We start from the raw sequence: 17,830 nt of genomic DNA, 5'->3' as shown, positions 1-17,830 counted from the left end.
TTAAGAGTTCCGACACTCCATCACTTAGCCACGTACTCTCCAGGATAAACTTTATACTGACAGAATTCCCTGTTACAGGAAATGATGGACCTTCTGACAAGATAGCTGTTGAAAGTACTAGTTGAATAACTGAGAATTTTAAAGAGTTGATCCTTATTCCAGAGCACCACTGTGCCACCAAACAATGTGGGTGGGCTTTATCTCCATATATCACGCTTCAGTAGGACTTGGTGGATGTCATTATATTGGGCACCTCAGCTTCAAAGTATTCTTATATTTCAAATGTAGACCTGGTATGGGTTGCCTATTGTTTGAATGACTTTTTGCTAGGAAGCTAGTGGTTACCTGCCAATTAACTAATCTTCTCTGAGTTTCCTCTTCAAAGGTGTAATATAGTAACCCCAGGGCATCCTTGGGCTAAGGGATTGAGCCACCTCTTGTGATAGGTAGACCAAAGCTACCCTAGATGATGGCAGTTCTGTCCAAGAAAGAATTAGTTATCCTTCTCTAGGAAGAGTCCAAATACAGATGTTTTAACAGAAGCCTGGGGGAGCTGTTATATCAATAGTCATTGTGCTATTAGTCCCACTCAGGTGGCTGTGGTAGTAGGAATCTTCGTTCTGAACTCTCTTTTGGCCCAGAGTAGTAACTTTGTCATTGGGCATTCCTCTCTGCCATCCTGCAGCATGTGCCTGGGAGAACCTGAATCAGCCAGAGCTGGCCTTTAGCCAGGAATGTGGGCACAGCATCACATCTGGGAACTGTATCTGATAGAAATGTTGTCCCCTCTTAAAAGCTGGCAGTCCTACAGCATCGTTCAGTGGAACTGTGTATTATAAAAATACCACAGTGTCAGATACTCTTTTGTGTGTGTGTATAAAGTGCCATCAAATCACAGCTGACTTATTGCAACCCCTCATGGGGTTTTCAAGGCAAGTGATTAAGCAGAGGTGATTTACCATTGTCTTCCTCTGCAAAGTCTTCCTTGGTGGTCTCCCATCCAAGTACCAAGTCAGCTTAGTTTCCAAGATTAGATTGTACTATACCATTCCACATCCCCAGGTACTCTTTTTACAGAGAGGAGAAAACCATTCATGGCTCATCTGCATATGCTAATTTATTCTAAAGTATGACTGTTTCAAATGGATCAGATGCTAGCATTGGGGCAAAACCATTTAAATGTTTGGGAGACAGAAAAAAATGCAAAAGCAATCAGTTTAAAACAGAATTGGTGTTAGCACATACATCTCATCGTTATGTGGCATTATGAGTCTCAGACAAGTTCGTATCTTCATTGAAGAGTGTCGTGCTGGGTGACAGGAATGTTCTGTCTGTGGTGATCCATCTGGTGGTTTATTCAAACATGCAAGTAGGTACTTGCTGTGGTAAATAACTGATGAAAGAGTAGCAAGTTGATAGTGTGTATTAGTGTGAAGGCTGGTTCAGAGAAAAAAGGGCCAAGCAACAGAAAAGTAAAGCGGTTACCTGATGCGACAGGCAGAAAAAATCTGAATAGTGGGGTGGGTTTTGGTTAGGGTGATTTATGTTACTTAAAGGGGGGGGGAGTGAAAAACCCCAGAATGCGGGCTCCTGTATTTTACATTTTATTCGCTTTTATGTTTTCGGTAATAGCTGGCTGCGGTTATTTAATGTGATCACCAAAGAGATACATTGCCATCTGTGCCATTCAGGAGATAGACTCATAAACACAACAAAATACTAGTGCCACAGCCCAGATAAATTTGTTAGCAAATGCTGCCGAATCAGGATTAGGCTTTAAATGTGCCAGACCTCGGCTTCTGTGAAGCCTAATTTCAGATTAAATAAGCCCTAACCAGCCATTATGTATCATGTTCAGAACAATTTCAGGAAACCAGGACCTGAGTTTGTCACAAATACTTTCTCCCCGTCTCTCGCCCAGTCAAGTTTTTTAGAATATTTTAAAATATGTATTACGATAGAAATGAGGAAAATTTGTGTGTCAGTGTTTTTACTATTATCTGAATATTTCTATCTATTACTTTCCTCACTCAGGTTGTTAAGAATTCTCTGTACATGTGTTTGTCAGACATCATTACTCTTCTGTTCACATGTTGATGTCTAGACTGAAATTACCTACATTTTAATAAAACCTTTAGGTAATTTTCGAATAAAATTTGGCTGGTAAAAAAAATTGGAAATATTTCAATATGGTAGAATGTCACTGTGGGCCATTTTTATCTGGCCTGCACACATGCATGAAATGTGACCTTGTAAAATGATACAAAATATAACAAATTATTCTGAGATAGTGTCTGGATTACTAGATTTCATTTTTTGCATAGTAGTGACAAGAAATGATGGCTGTTTTGGCAAGATTACTTGCATTGAGATCACTACCCACTTTCTTCCTGTTTTCCAGAAGACAGTGAGTTGTGGATTTGGCATCTCAGAATGTATCACAGTATTCATAAAGTTAGTCATCAACTCCCAGAAGTCATATGTTTTATCATGTTTTAGCTATGGGATTCCAACACCTGATTCTACAGAACAAAGGATGCTTTGTGCGCCATCCTTTCAACAGATGGCACTGCATGACAGGGTCCCTTTGGTGGTGTCATAGAGATTTTGCAATGGCCTCCCCTATGAGGTTCATTTGGCACTTTCCTCAGCAGCTTTTAGAAAGGTGCTTGCCTAGTTTAGACAATTTTATGATCTCCTGTGAGTTTTTGTGGCCTTTATCTGCTGGCTGCTCTATAAGTTTTGGGCATATTGTGGTTTTAATGTACTCCCTTTTGACAGCCTCCTTCCTTCTATTTTGTTTTAGCAACTCCATGCCTCATTCTAATAATTTCTCTGGCTCCATGTCCCCAAGATGAGGCCTCTGCTTTCAGCCCAATGCATACAGTTTCGAGGACCTGCTTGGTTTTTTTTTTTTCATTAACTCCTCCTTAATTCAGCTCGTTTTTGTTCTCTGACCTTCTTGCCCCAGGCATCTGAATTGTTCCCATTTCTCAATCTCCTGCCCACTCTGTTTTTTAAAGCCATTCCACCTTTGAGATATTTGTCACTCAGCCTGCCTAACTTCTCTCTTTTCTGGTTTTATTGCCTCCAGCTTTCATCTTGACCGTACAGCTCCTCTTGTTTCTAAGGCATTTGTGAGTTTTCCTTAGCCCACACGCTCTTTCATTTTCTTCACAGAAATAGTACTGTTGATCCACAGTTTGTATCACAGTCAACTCAAAAACTTAGCATATTTGGCTAAACTATAATGATGTCATAGTAGCTTAGCCACAAACTGGAAGAAGGGTCTCACTAATAGGCTAGCCCCCCTTCCCAAGTGCCGCATCTTCGAGTTCTTCACAGGCACAAGCTTTTGTAATACAAATGGCTGTAAATTAATCATAAAGTTGCTACTGTAACCCCCAAACAAAAAGAAAACTCACAAAGAAACACAAAACTTTTATTTATGAACACATAATAAATAAGTGACGAAACAAAATAGGTCAGGTAACATTCAGAAAAATGCAGGTATCTAAAGTGCCTTCAGACAAATAGAAAAAGACCGAGAAAAAGGTCAAACAATACTTTTACAAACATAATTACAAAATATTTTCTTATGGCATTTTACAAAATAGAAACATTTTAATTCTGGGTTCTATGGCTTGATATTTTTATACAGATTTAAATTCTATTATGCATAGCAAGTCAAATAATAACATTCAAAATGTATAGTTTTTGCGTATTTTTCCCAAAATACAAATTTGTAGTAAGAAAAACTGTGAAATTAATTTCTTAGGCTGATATAAATATTTTAAAGGACCAACTCCTTATCTGGTGTCAAGTGCTGTAGCTCTAAAGACTTTTGTAACAATTTGCAGTGGCTAAGGATATAGGCCACACTGTTTCTGGAGGCCTTCTGCTTCTCTGCAGCAGCTGACCTGTGGCACATTGTAAGCACATGAACCCCAGTGCAGCATCTCATATGTAAACCAAGGAGGCTTGCTATAACCACAGAGCTCTGTACAAGCACCATCTATTAGTTTTTCTCAGGGTCAAGAAACCTTTCAGATGTGCAGTAAGAATCACACACAGAACGTATGTCTGCTCTGTATCCATTACAGAATGATAATTATCTGTATCCATTAGTTCACTCCAATTGTGTTATGTTGGGTAAACCCCACCGAAATTAAATTATATCAATCAACTATCTGATGGCTTGCAAGGTTTGCTATAGAGCTATCATTGATAATGTCCTATAGTATAGATGTGACTCTATAAAGGAAGCCACAGCCTTCAGTTTGCAAGGCCTGAGCAAGGCTGTTAATTCATAGGGTCACCATAAATTGGAAGCTTGACAGCACATAACACACACAATACAGATAACCAACTGGTAGCCTGCAGGCCAGTTCTAGCATCTGAAGTATATTTATTTATTTATTTATTTGCATTTTTACCCCATCCCCAAACCCAAAGGTCGAGCTCAGAGCAGCTTACATAATCCAAAATATAATAAAAACAATAAAACATTTAAAAATACAATTTAAAATAGCCCAGATCAATCTAATAAATAGGACAATAATGCCCCCCGATGGTGCTAAAATAAAAAAAAAAACATCTGCAGCCGGTAGATGAATCTGACCACCCCCCAGATGGTATAAGTGGGGGTGGTGCTCAGCAGCGGGGGAAGGATTAGGGAGGCCAGTATTTATAATGAGAACTTTACTTGGCCTTACCAAAAGAAAATGCCCATGCTTTCATTTGTAAGGAAGAGAAGCCCTTAAAGGTTAGGCAGTCATTCTCCAATAGAGCCTATTTATCTATGACGTTGGAATATTCTGTCTCCCCATTAAGTGTCTGGAAAATATAATGTCCCCAAACATACAAGTTATCCATTGTTTTATAATTTTTGTAACCGCTGCCTGAAACCAGGTTTGATCATTATCTCTTAATTTTTTTCACTTTTTAATCACTAGCATACCTCTATTTAGCTTGCAGAGCTCTCTTCCTCCCCACCCCCCCGTTAGAGTTTTGTGATAATTTTCTAGAGGTGCTAAAAAGGTGACTTAGTGATACATATTAAGAAAACATTTGTGCTACCCCTAAATATTATCATGTTTATATATAAACAACTTTCAAGTTGAAAAAATAAATCAATATCTTGGATGGACCCCATCTCATAAAAGTTCCCATGTTAATGTGAAATACTGTATTGTTAGTTGAAAAATATGAATAAATATTAAAATAAATATTGACATTTCCTAAGAGTATTAAAGATTTCTTCTTTAGTAGTTGTCCTATGTATGTCTTCTTCTCCATGATTAGTGCTGACTGTCCTTCATTTTTGGCTGTGACCCTCCATTGAGACACTGTCGCAAAGTGTTGCTGTTTTTCTCATGCTTTGCGGTACTAGAAAGATCAATGGCAATATCTTCAGAATTATCCATTGGGCGGAATTTGTCACTGGAGCTTCTCTCATGCTCTGTGTGCTTATTTTTAAATTCCTCACCAGAGTGTTCAGATTTCCAGCCACCACTCCCTTTGTCCTCATAGTCAGGCTTTCTTGGAATGTCCATTGATTTTTTATGCATCCCTGCAAAAAGCAAACAAAAAAAGACCAGATTGAAAGGGAACATTGATTAAACCAGGATGGAGAATACTAGTACTGTAATTTCATCAAAATATATCACCATTAATTGTTACTTTATCATTCTGCCTACTTTTCTTTTCAAAATAGACATATCTAAAGTCCACTGAAACAACTGTAAATGCCTCCACTGTGTCTTAATTTTTGGTTTGGGAGTTGCTGGCTGGGTCAGGTTTTTTCGTATGAACTTTTTTTGCAGCACGTTTTCCAGCACTGTGCATTCATCAAACTGGGAAAACTCATCTGTTACAATTGGATGCTGTTAACTTCTCATCTTGAATTATTACCAGTTTTTATCAAAAAATAAGTATCAATTTATGTTCTAGTTTTTTATGTACTCTTCAATCTTTCTAAACCTGGGCCACATTTAGTTCTATGTGCAATTGAGACCCACTATTAACTTTTTAACCTTATATATGTTTGGTTCTCTGTTGATATTTCTCTCTGTTCATCATTTTCCTTCTTTCTTAACTTTAGTGCTACACATGACATAAAGAAGCTCCCCATTCATGCATTCCAGCCCAGACATTCAATGAATGATCACATTATCTATTGGAGACTGATGTAGTAGAGTAGTGCTGTGCTGTTTCTATCCAGAGGCAACACTGTTACGGTGCTGGATTAGAAATAGGAGTGCTGGTTTAATCCTGCTGGATCGACTTCTGCATATGCAGAAGCTTGAACAACAGCTAAGTAGATCTGCTCTTTGGATCCATCATTACCCATGTATATCTGGTGGGATAGCCATTGAACGTTTCACAAGCAGGCCAACTCTTCTGTTTGCAACATCCCTACCATGCATGGAGGGTTGGACAGAAGTGGGAACTATTTCACTGGAGTGGATCCAACCATTCTCCAAGGGCCCTTAAGTAGCTCTTACTCCAGTGGAAGAGCCACATAACTTGGAGGAAGGCTTCAAACTTTGCTCATTGGAGTGGTAGGATTGGGATAGGAGCCACCCCATTAGCTTTGAGATAGTTAATTTCCACTCAATGCAAGGACAAATACTGCTATACCTAATGCCATCTGACAATTCTCCCTAGACACTTATAAGGTGATGCAGCGTCACCTACCAATCATCTTATTTTTTCTCAAGCATGAAAATTAAGCGCTGAATAAGTATTAAGTAGTAATTTTAAAATATTTAAATAGTAAAGTTGCTGGCATCTGTAACCTCTTTGTAATATGTATTTACTACTAAAGTACCCAACACATTTACGGGTTGGATATATGTAGAGGAAAGGCTTGACCATTACAACAGTTTTTGGGGTGGGGGGGTGGCATGCACATGTACCTACATGCATCCAATGCACTATGGGATGCCTGTCAGTGAAGACCATACCTTCCTTTGTCAGGAATTGGGGGAGGCTGTACCATTCCTGAAACAGTTTCCCTTAGTTCAGCACTATTTTTCCCCTGACTTGGATGGTGCAGGCTAACCTGATCTCGTCAGATCTCAGAAGCTAAGCAGGGTGGGTTGGCCCTGGTTAGTATGCGGATGGGAGACTGCCAAGGAAGTCCAGGGTCACTATGCACAGGCAGGCACGCAAGGGCAAACCACCTCTAAACATCTCTTGCCTTGAAAACTCTACAGGGTCATCATAAGTCAACTGCAACTTGATGGCACTTTCCACTACCATTTTTCCCCTAGAGGAGAAGGCTAACGGGATTAGGGTGGGGGCTAATTTATGCTCTGCCTTGGTGACTCTAGTCAAGTCTGCACTGACAGAGAGGAGTGGGAGGCATTTATTTAGGGTTCATGCCTAAAGCCATTTCTGTTTCATAAGAGTTTTAGCACAACCGATTCACACATGACACTACGTATTTTCTTACCAAGCAGCCAAGGGGCACAGGAGCCCACTAACCCACTTTTGGCAGAATTGATGATGGATTCAGGTAGTGGGATGGAGTGTCTCACCATAGCACCATAAAGCCCATATTCCGCCATGACACTGCTGCGGCCCCAGCACTTCTCACGCTTTCGCCACTTGGCTCTCCGATTTTGAAACCAGACCTGTTGCAGGAGAACATGTGTAATAAACACCAGTGTTATTACATTATCAAGGTTCATATGTGTATTTCAGAGAGATAGAAGGCTGAGAACATCAACTAAATGCACATCAATTTTAGAAGTAAAGACATGAGTATGTTCTAAGCAAGATCTTGAGTTCTCAGCACAAATCAGATAAAGAAGCACTTGGAACATGACCAACTATACTTGGATTCAAGATGTGAGTGAGTTATATGAATGGATGGAAACCAAAAGTATAATCTGGGGGGGGGGGGTGGAATGCTCAGGGACATGACCAGCCATAATGCTAGTGTATCTCAGAGATTCACTGGACCTTGACCAGAATACCACTGGTGCAACCCTCTGCACCAGTGGAGGAAGGGATAGGTGCCCCCAGAGCTGGTGTAGTTAGGCCATCATTCATGCTACCTCCTACACACTAGCAGTCTCACTCACAAATCCTGGCTTAACACAGGATGCTGATTACAGCCACAGCCAAAAACATCCTTTCCTAGCAGCAGCCAGCCTCCCCCACCCCCACATTACATAAACGTCAGCCAGGATGCCCCATAGCTCAAGTGATAGGATGGGCAGCATGGGGTCTGCCTGAGGTCTCTGACTTGCACAGTTGTAGCAAGCAACTGGGTAGGGTGACTGGCAGCTGTGCTCCATGGATCTGGTGCCCAAGCAGCCATGGCACTTATTGCCTCACAGGATTGGCACTCTGTAGAGCAGCAGAAGCAGATGGAGTAGATACAGTTGAGGTACAATTAACACAGCGGATGAATAAGTCATTTGGATGGCTGTGGCATGAGCCACAGGGGTATCCACACAAAAGAAACCCCCCTCCATGTGGGGAAAGCACAGATCCTACTGGGACCCCACCAACATGGCTGTCGTGGTGATGGCCACTGTGTTTGTCATCACTGCATGTATATCTCTTTGGTGTCTGCGCAGGTGATTCAACAAGTAGGAAACTTGGGAGAACAATGGGTGCAGTGACCAGTGTGGATCTTTCCCACTGGTTCCAGCCTAGCTCCTGCAGCACCCTTACTCAGACGGCCATCTGTCTTGCAAGTCCATCCCACCCCATGCTGTGATAGGAAGAGCTCATCCCATCCTCCAAGAGCTTCCTAGAGCAGCTTGCTAAGCTACAGGGCCCATACTTAATACCTCACTACTTCCTTGCTGCTGTTCAATAAAGTCTGGAGTGATCTACAACTCTGTTCCTGTCTGTTTGTTGTTGAGTAGATGAGGTCTGCTCCCTGCCCCCTCCCATCATGCCATTCTCTGCCTTCTTTTACTATCTCCCCGTAGTGCCTCCTGGAATAGTCTCCCTTTCTCATCTGAAAGGGTGAGCTTAAGGGAGCTCATGTTGGGATTGATAACGTCAGTCTTCATGGTGCCACTAGGCCTCTCTTTTGTGTAGCTGCAAAATATAACACTCTTCCCCCTGTGGGCTACGGGGGACACTGAGGCCACATGCCTCTGTTGGGTATGCACTGTCATTTGGTCTTTCATCCCTTTCCTTGAGTGCTCTACGGAAGCAGTGGCTTCAAGGAGCAGTGGCTGCATTGGCAGATGGTGATTGGCAGTGCCTGTGTGTGTCACTCAGAAAAATGTTGTGGGATACCATTGCTTGATTTGGTAGGTGTTGTTGGAGTTGCTATAGATCTTGGCATGTTTGCTATACAATCTGGGCCTTGTGGAGGGGCATGTGTTGTCTTCCCCCCCCCCCCGGAGGGCCTAGGGACCTGACCAGCTCCACCACCACTGCAGCAGCATTCAGGATGGGCTGCAAAGCAGCAACATAGGCTTCAATCAATACTCCATTTACATTAGGGTTTTTTAAGGCAATGGAAATGCCTTGGCATAAGTAGGTAATAGTTTGCAACTACCAACAGATAATGTTTCTATGTACATTTCAGTAGGCTATCCCAATCTGCAAATATTTTTATAGTGCTGAATTGGAGTAAGATGACACAAAGATTATGCTGGCCAGTCAACTGTACTGTGGCAGGATTTTCTGGGATAAAAGAATTCCTTAGAATATCCAGCCCATCCTCAACCTATGGATGTCAGATTCAAATGGGCTGGAAGGTTGAAATCCCACCAGGCATCATGCCCATCATTGTTCACTGGGGGAGGGAAAGTAAATTCTTTCTGTTGGATGCAGCAGCCATTGGGAAGCCATTCCTACTAAGGGAATCAGTTCTCAAGTGCTGAGCTTTGTTCAGTAATGGGGGTGTGATACATGGCAGAGCTATTGCAAGCCACACATAGAGCCCCTGAAGTCTAGTAAGCAGCCTAGGCCATAGGTTTGACCCCTGCTGTAATTAATGAGTTGGAATCATATATGTACATAAGTGCTCTCAAGTTGCAACTGGCTTATGATGACCCCAACAAGGGGCTTTCAAGTGAGAAGCAGAGGTTAGTTTGCCTTTGCCTTCTTCTGGAGAGTCCATCCCATCCAAGTGCCAACCCCGCTTAGCCTCTGAGATCTGGCAAGATCAGGCTATACAATGTGGCCTCCCCTCCTCGATATTGGATTCAAGTCATCTTTTAACTATAAACAAGGGCTACCAATGCATTTTCCGTGTGTAGTTTATGGGGGACATAGAAACATACCTGTATCCTGTCCTCAGGGAGCTCAGTTTTCATTGCTAACATTTCCCTGGCATACACATCAGGATAATGAGCTTCATTGAAAGCCTTTTCCAGTTCCTCCAGTTGGTGGGCAGTAAATACTGTCCTGAAGGTACAGGAGATTCCAAAAAACAGTCATGGCAGCCTGTTGCATCTTTCAAAATAAATGTATCAATGAATAACATATTTTCCATTCAGTGTAAAAAAATGGACACATGAGCCACAGTCATGACATCTAGTCACTACACTAAAAGCTTGTCAACTGTAAGTAGAATGAACTGTGATATCGTCTAAACCTCACAGTTTAAGACCTGCACAGCTTCTGACCATCCAAGACAAACATGGGTTGTTACACATTTGACAGCACACAGCTCTCTCGGCAGCAAAAGTAGGAGAAATATTGAGACCCTGGAAGGCCATGCCTCCTGCATATGTATGTTCAGTTTGTTTGGCCACAAGTTATACAGGCCTGTCTAAAACCTTGGCTGGCAAATAGATCTCCCCGCTCCCTTTCTGAGGAAATGAGAAAGGAGGGAGGGAGACGTGCAACCTGTGGCTTAGGATTTGGGGGTTATGATAGGTTATGATAAGGTTATTACTGGATTCGAGGGGAATAGACAAATTTTCTCCTATAATACTAGAACTAGGATTCACCAAGTGAGATTGACTGACAGTTAATGACAGTTCATGTCTACCAGGTTTTGCCCCTCAGTGCTGCTGAGTAAGGAAGAGAGAACTGAGCAGCCTTACTAGGGGTGTCAGAGCAGTAGAGAGGCACCAATACTACTGCGGCATTGTGCAGATGAATGGCTGCTGAGTGGATAGCAGCATCCAGCACAGGTACAACTGAAAGCACCACGAACCTATGCCATACTGTACTAATCACTCAACAGCTGTATGTCTCTGAATACCAACTGATGGCAGCTAATGTCATGACTTGGTGGTGAGTTCCGAGGCCTTTTGTTGGGCATGGTGGGAAACAGGATGCTAGACTAGATAGACTTTTGCTCTGACCCACCAGAATACTCCTTACCACAACTACTGCATTCTCCCCATCTCATTACCCCCTTTCTCACTCTCTGCCTCCCAGTTGCCTGAAATGTATTTCTCAAGTAAGGGAAAACATGAGAGGGTAACTGCATTTTTTAAAAAATTATACCTCACCACTCAACCAAAGGCTTCTGAGGTTGCTTCTACATAACAACATCAACAGTTAAAAACAATTCTATAACAATATCAACATCCAGCAATGAAAATGTCATTTAAAAAAAAAACTGCAAGCACACAATCACAATCAACCTTCATGTACAAAAATGGTTTTTAGCTTGATAGCTACACTAAATAGACTAGATCTCAGGTGAGCAGCTGTGGGAAAGATGTCCACAATCAAGATGCCATTTTTCTTTCCAGACTTGTGATTGAACAAGTTGAGGGTCTCAAGAAACAGACACTTGCATATTCTAGACTTCATCCAAGCCAGGTTTAACCCTGGATCCAGTTTTCACTGCTCAGCCCTGAATATGGTTCACAGTTGATTAAGTGCAACTACTTCCTGCAAACAAGACTTGGCTGGCAGATAGTCTTGAGCCCCAAAACGACTCTCTGTAGAAATTAAACAGTAGATAGTTCATGCAAGTAGTTGAGTCTTCCTCCAATATCTACAGGTAGAAATAAAACTGAAAAATGCAGAACCACTAAATGGGACTCAAAGAGCCCATGACATTTTCTTAGGAAGATTAATTTGAAATCTACAGTTACAACTTGAGGTTAGCAGGACTCCAGGTAATGCCCCTTATTGTTTGAATCGTTACCTGTGTCGTCGTTTCTTTCTTTTGATCTGGGACCCAGAAGTCTTCAGGTCGCTCTTGTCCCCTGACAAGCTGTCTTCATCTGTTAAATATTTCGAAGGAAAAGAAAACGGATCAAATCTCTTTTTTCAGTTTGATTCCATTGCGAATGGTATCTTCAAAGACGGCATGGGAGGAATGGAGCAGGAAGTCCACCTGTGCCTCTGTGCTGACCCACATGTAAGCAAGCTTTTGACTAGGCCATACCCAATGATGCCTGTTGTACCAGGAACCAAGGAGAGGGGGCAGATGACTGCCGGCCAGGAGAGCAAGCAGGGTTGGCAAGCGGCCAGAGTTGATTAAACTCACTCTTCCCACTCATCAGAAATATAGGTCAACTTCATCCATCTCTTCTGCCAAGCAAAAGAAAGGAGTGGGGAGTGCTGGCACAAACCCTAGCTTTTCAGCACCAGGAGAGCAGCAAGAACAGATGGACAGCACAGCTCTCTGCAAGGCTGGAAAAGAATTAGAGGCAGCCCAATTCATCTATCGAAAGACCAATAGAAACAGCCGAGGAATAACCAAGGCAAACCCAGTTGGCCCCATAAGAAGCCCTCTTTGAACCACAGCAGAAGTTGCCAGATACCTCTTGTTTAAGGCAGATTCTTCATTTCAGATCACCCCATGTCTCACCCCAAATTGGCACCATCCTGTTTGGCAGGATGCCAGTCAGGTAGCCATATGAGAGGACACCAGGGAAGAATGACTGCTAAACTCAGCTTGGTATACATGTGAAGAGGGCCAGAGTGAAACCTCAGATGTGAAACGTTGGTACGTGCGTGTTCCCACACATGAAGAGATGGTACCCAAATGGTTCTAACAAGTTGCTTTTGGGATCCCCCCCACCCGCAGCATCTGTATTAGCAGTGTAACATGAGTTTAGAGCTCACAGTTCTCAGCTGCATTATACCCCAGTGCTCACAGATGCATGCGGGAGATGTGTTTTGAAAGTTAACCTTTTCAAAAGTCTTCAGTGGGATTTGCCCACAGACTCCATGGAAGCGGTTAACCATTGCCACACAATGAAAGCCATCTAAAACAGAAGGGACCTATTTACATTTGCCTAGAAATGCCTTATTCAAGGCAGGGCCTTAAATTCTCATCCCTTTTTGCAGTGCCAGAACTGAGCCCTGAGACAGGACCAAAGAGAGTGCCTTGGTTTTTCCCTCACCCAAGAGTGAGTGTCCCGTCCCCCCGCAGTTACTTCCCCACCTAGTTTCAGTTCCAGGTCAGAGGATGTAGCCCACAGTGATGCTTGAAGCCGAGACACTAGATCCTGTCAGGGTAAAGGATAGGACAAAGTGGATCAGCAACTGGAAGAACAGAGTTGGGGGGGGTGGCCTCAGGGGTTCTACAATCCCAGAAACATGGGAGTTGCTTGGTGTCGAGACAGAATAGACCCGTCTTGTCTCTTTCTAACCTGTATTTTTTCATCAGAGGCTCAGTGCTGGTTTTTGGGTTTACAGGTGCCTTATCTTTCAGGCCTAGCCAAGGTCATTTCCCCAGGATGATTAGCTGATGTTATGCAGCTGAGAAAGGGGAGGGGGGTCCTGCTCATCTTCTCTTTGGGAAGGCAGAACCAGCCCGTGCCATCCAGAAGCTTCAGGCCAGACACCCTTGTGATTGGGTGCTAGGGTGTCACCTGTTACCGGCCTGCATTTCCTTAAGTTTAGCTCATCAGAAGTTAGTTCACCCTTCCCTCCACCCCTATTATCTCATCCCTTTTTTCTGCTCTTGATATGTTTCAGAAAGTTCATGCCTTAATTACCAGCTATGCAATGTAACATCTTTAAGTAAGTATTTAGCTAGTCAGATTTCTTATTTTCATGTTCTCTTTGCCACAGACCTGTTACTTGTGTTTTTAAACCTTTTGCTTAATTTTTATATTCAATAAAGCTTTTCTTTGTTGTCATTGGTGAGTAACTGGTCCAAACCTATAACTGCTTTGGTTGTGTTACAAGGGAGAAACAGCGTCTCTGTTTCCACACTTGGTACCAAGGGAAAAGGCCCTTCCAGGTTCTCTCCTCCTTGACTCCACTCCCCCACAATAAAAACACGATCTGGGTCTCAATCCTGGCTCTAATGAAAGCCTGGGATAGGCAGCTCTCCCGGCTCTCCAGTGGCATCTATCTAAGGAGAAAACGGAAGCGACCCCTCTTTACAAAGTATATTCTTTGCAAAGAATATTCACATGCCGAATAATTAACTTTCAATGCACTTTAACAATTGCTTGCAAGTGGATTTTGCCATTTCACACAGTAAAATCTAGCTACAGAGTGTATTGAAAGGACATTATTCGGCATGTGTGAAAGTGCCTATTACTTTAAATGCAAAGACAGGTGATTAAAAAAATCCTGACCATTGCTTGTGTGAAGGAGAAGCAGCTTCAGAGGAAAAGATGGTTTTAGAGCGCAGAAGTGGTGGTAGAGAGAGGAGACAGAACCCTTCCACCCTTCCACAGGTTTTCCCCTGGCCAGGTTTAAGGAGGCATCGAAATGCCTCTTGCAGAAGCTACATTTTCCTCTAAATAGCAGCGGGGGGGGGGATATTATACCCGTTTGGATTTAACCCCCCGCCGCCCCAGAGGGGCAGTGCAGCGCAGAGGCTAGAGCGCTGGCCCGGGGGGCGGGAAACGGCAAGGCGAGCCTCCCGGGCTCCGGGCTGGCTGAGCGGGCAGGAGCGCCGCGCAGCGCAGAGGCGGCTCGACGGGCGCCAGAGGAGGCTGCGAAGAGGGCGGAGAGCGGCGGCCCCGGCCAGAGGCGACGCGGCGACGGCTTTTCCAAGCCCGTCCCGCCGCCGCAGGCTGGAGCAGCAGCGCCTCGAGCAGAGGCGGACTTTGCGGGAAGCCCTCGCCAGCGCCGCTGCACTCGCGGGGGATGCCGCCCGCCCAGCGTCCAACGAGAGGGCAAACTCGGGAGCGAAAGTGGTGCGGGATGAACACACGAAGCTGCCTTCTGCTGAACCGGACCCTCCTCGGTCCATCCAAGTCAGCATGGTCTACTCAGACGGGCAGCGGCTCTCCAGGGACCCAGGCAGGGGTCTTTCACATCACCTACTTGCCTAATCCCTTTCACTGGAGAGGCCGGGGATTGAACCTGGGACCTTCTGCATGCCAAGCAGAGGCTCGACCACCGAGCCACGGCCCCTCCCCTCAAGATCTGCGGGGTCCCGGGCGGTTTCCTAACGGCCTGTCCATCCCCGGCTCTTTTCGGAGTTCCCAGGTCAGGCGCTGGCCGGACGCAGACCTGCATGGCTCCCCGCCTCGCCCTCCGCCCTCCGGGGGAGGCTGGCTGGAGGCCAGGCAGGCGTCCTCCTGGAAGCGACGGGGCGTGCGATTCCCCGCCGCTGCTCGCCGCGTGGAGCCTCCCCGTCCAGAGGCAGTCTACCCCCGCGCCCCCCCCCCCGCCCCGCTTACCGGAGAGGCTCTCCTTGTGGTGCTTCTCGGGCCCCGGCCCGTAGGGGTGGGGCTGGGGCTCCGGGCGCGGCTGCAGGAAGGGCAGGTGGGCGGGCAGCAGGCAGTGGGCCCCGGCCGGCTGCTGCGGGCCGAAGCCGCAGAGGAAGCCCAAGCCCAGCGGCAGGGCGCCGCCGCCCAGCCCGCCCGGACCCCCCACGCCGCCGCCGCCGCCTTCGCAGCCCGACGAGGCGGCCGGCGCGGGCGGCTGCAGCTCCGCCTCCAAGCCCAGCAGGTCGGTGATGGCGAAGCCCTTGGGCCGCAGGCTGCCGCTGCCGGCCGAGCGGCCCCCCCCCGCCGCCGCCGCCGCCGCCTTGTCCGCGCTGGGCGCCAGCGCCTTCCCGCCCTTGCCCGGGCCGCCCTCGGCCAGCTCCTCGCGGCCCGTCATGCTGCTGCTGCGGCTGGCGCGCCTGCCCAGGGCGAGCGGCGCGCCCGGGCTTTTTATCCCGCTCCCCCGAGCCGCCCGGCTCCAATCAGCCGCCGGAGAGGCATATCAGGGGGGGGGGGAGGGGAGGGGAGGGGAGGGGAAGGGGCGCTTGAGCCCCAGCCCGGCGAAGCCATGGCCACCCGTCGGCCTACTGAAACGACTCCCGGCGCTCTTCGCGCCCTCTCCCCCATTGGCCGACTGGGTCTACAAATATTGGTTGCCAGGAGACAAAGGGGGCCCACCCACAACTATAAGGCTATCATTAAAAAAAAAAAAACATACATAAGTGGGAAAAAGGTACAATTAAAATCTTTGCGATTACAGTGTACATACACTGTACATATTACTGGCAGTATACAGTAGGTACTAAATGTAAATACAGGTTGTTAAAAAAACCATTTAAAAATTCAATTATATTTTAAATAAATAATTTTAAATAAATCTGTTATATTTTCAAGCTACTAAAAGGTCATTAACATTTTTAACATATTGTCTAATGTTTAACGGTGCATTCCTAAGGAGAGTTACTCCAGTCTAAGTCCATTAATGGGCTTAGACTGGAGTAACTCTCCTTAGGAATGCGTTGTAACGGGCCCCACTTCATCAGGGGCCAACAGGGCCCACTTGCCATCGGGCAAGCTGACACCCTGGCCAGTCTGCCACTGCTCTCGCCCCACCCCCCTCCTAAGCCTTTTGCTTGGGTCCAGAGAGGATAGGTCTCCCTTCGATTCTAAGGAGCTGCTGCTTAAGGAGCAGGGGTTTGGGAGGGGGGGTACAGGCTCCAAACTGTTCCCTGCCCTGAAGCCCCTGCCCGTCAGGGAGGCTGAGCAAAGGCGGCTGAAGGTACATTTTCACTCAACCATATGGTGGGTTTTTTTGGGTGGGTCTCTGCTAGGTCAGCCAGCAGTCAGCAGGGGACTCGAGATAGCAAGTAGATCGAGTGAATGAACATAAACAGTTGGGATCCTGTTCACATTACACCCCTGGCATTTGTTTATTTCTGTACACCAGCTCCTGAATATCCGGTTCTTTCACTCCCATCTCACCCAGTTCTCTTCCAGAATGGCCTTTGTCCATGGTCCCAGGGTCCTTTTTGTTTGGTGGTCCTTCATTTTTCTTCAGCAGGAGAGCTGGTTGGATCTAACCCACGGTCAAACTTTCAACTCCATCCCCTGTCATTTCTCTAAACGTGCCTTTGAGTCTCTCTCATGCTGTTTGACTGTTCGTTTGGATTCACTTAGGGAAGTCTAGAAATGTGGAAGAAGGCCAGTTTAAGGTTGTTGGAAACTCTGCCCTTTCTAGGACGTGTCACTTGCCTGCACATTGAGAGGGGGAACTGACCACAAAGTCAGATAGATAGACAAGACAGGGGAAGGTCATCTCTACTTACACCTTGCCCTCATTTCCTGCCCCTTTGATGTTTAGAGGATGTCTTGTCAGGGAAACTTCCCCTCTCTTTCTCTCTTCCCCTTTGCCCATCATCGAAGCAAGACCTAGGAGCCGGGCGCTCCGCATGCGTCCGGGCCTTCCCACCCCAAGATGGTGTGGAAGGCAGATACCCTTTTATACCTAGAGAATTAGCAAGTTAGACCAGAATAGAGAACCCTTGTTTGTCCTTTCCTATCCAATGTGTATTTCAACAATAAATGTTTCTTAGAAGGTCCACAGCCAATATTTGTATTAGAGTGCAGATATGAGTGATGCAAAATCTTCCGCATGAGCCGTCTCAATCAGTGCATCAAAATCTAACCCTCTGCAACCAAACTGAGAATTATTACTTTTTGATAGCAGTGACTTGCCCCAACAGGATGTGACAGGGTGT

At 45.5% G+C, this 17,830-nt stretch overlaps 1 protein-coding gene across 1 annotated transcript; it reads right to left on the bottom strand.

Moving 5' to 3' along the window:
- Positions 1 to 5,281: 5,281 nt before the first annotated feature.
- VSX1 (visual system homeobox 1) lies at positions 5,282 to 15,969 on the bottom strand. Its single transcript, XM_056853286.1, has 5 exons — positions 15,546 to 15,969; positions 12,095 to 12,173; positions 10,266 to 10,389; positions 7,460 to 7,640; positions 5,282 to 5,572 (listed from the first exon to the last, which is right to left on the bottom strand). The coding sequence occupies exons 1-5, from the start codon at positions 15,967 to 15,969 to the stop codon at positions 5,301 to 5,303; spliced, it is 1,080 nt and encodes a 359-aa protein (XP_056709264.1). The 3' UTR covers positions 5,282 to 5,300.
- Between the last annotated feature and the right edge of the window lie 1,861 nt (positions 15,970 to 17,830).

Source organism: Euleptes europaea, chromosome 7 (genome assembly GCF_029931775.1).
Source record: "Euleptes europaea isolate rEulEur1 chromosome 7, rEulEur1.hap1, whole genome shotgun sequence".
NCBI lineage: Eukaryota > Metazoa > Chordata > Lepidosauria > Squamata > Sphaerodactylidae > Euleptes > Euleptes europaea.
This window is presented reverse-complemented; position numbering and strand designations above follow the sequence as displayed.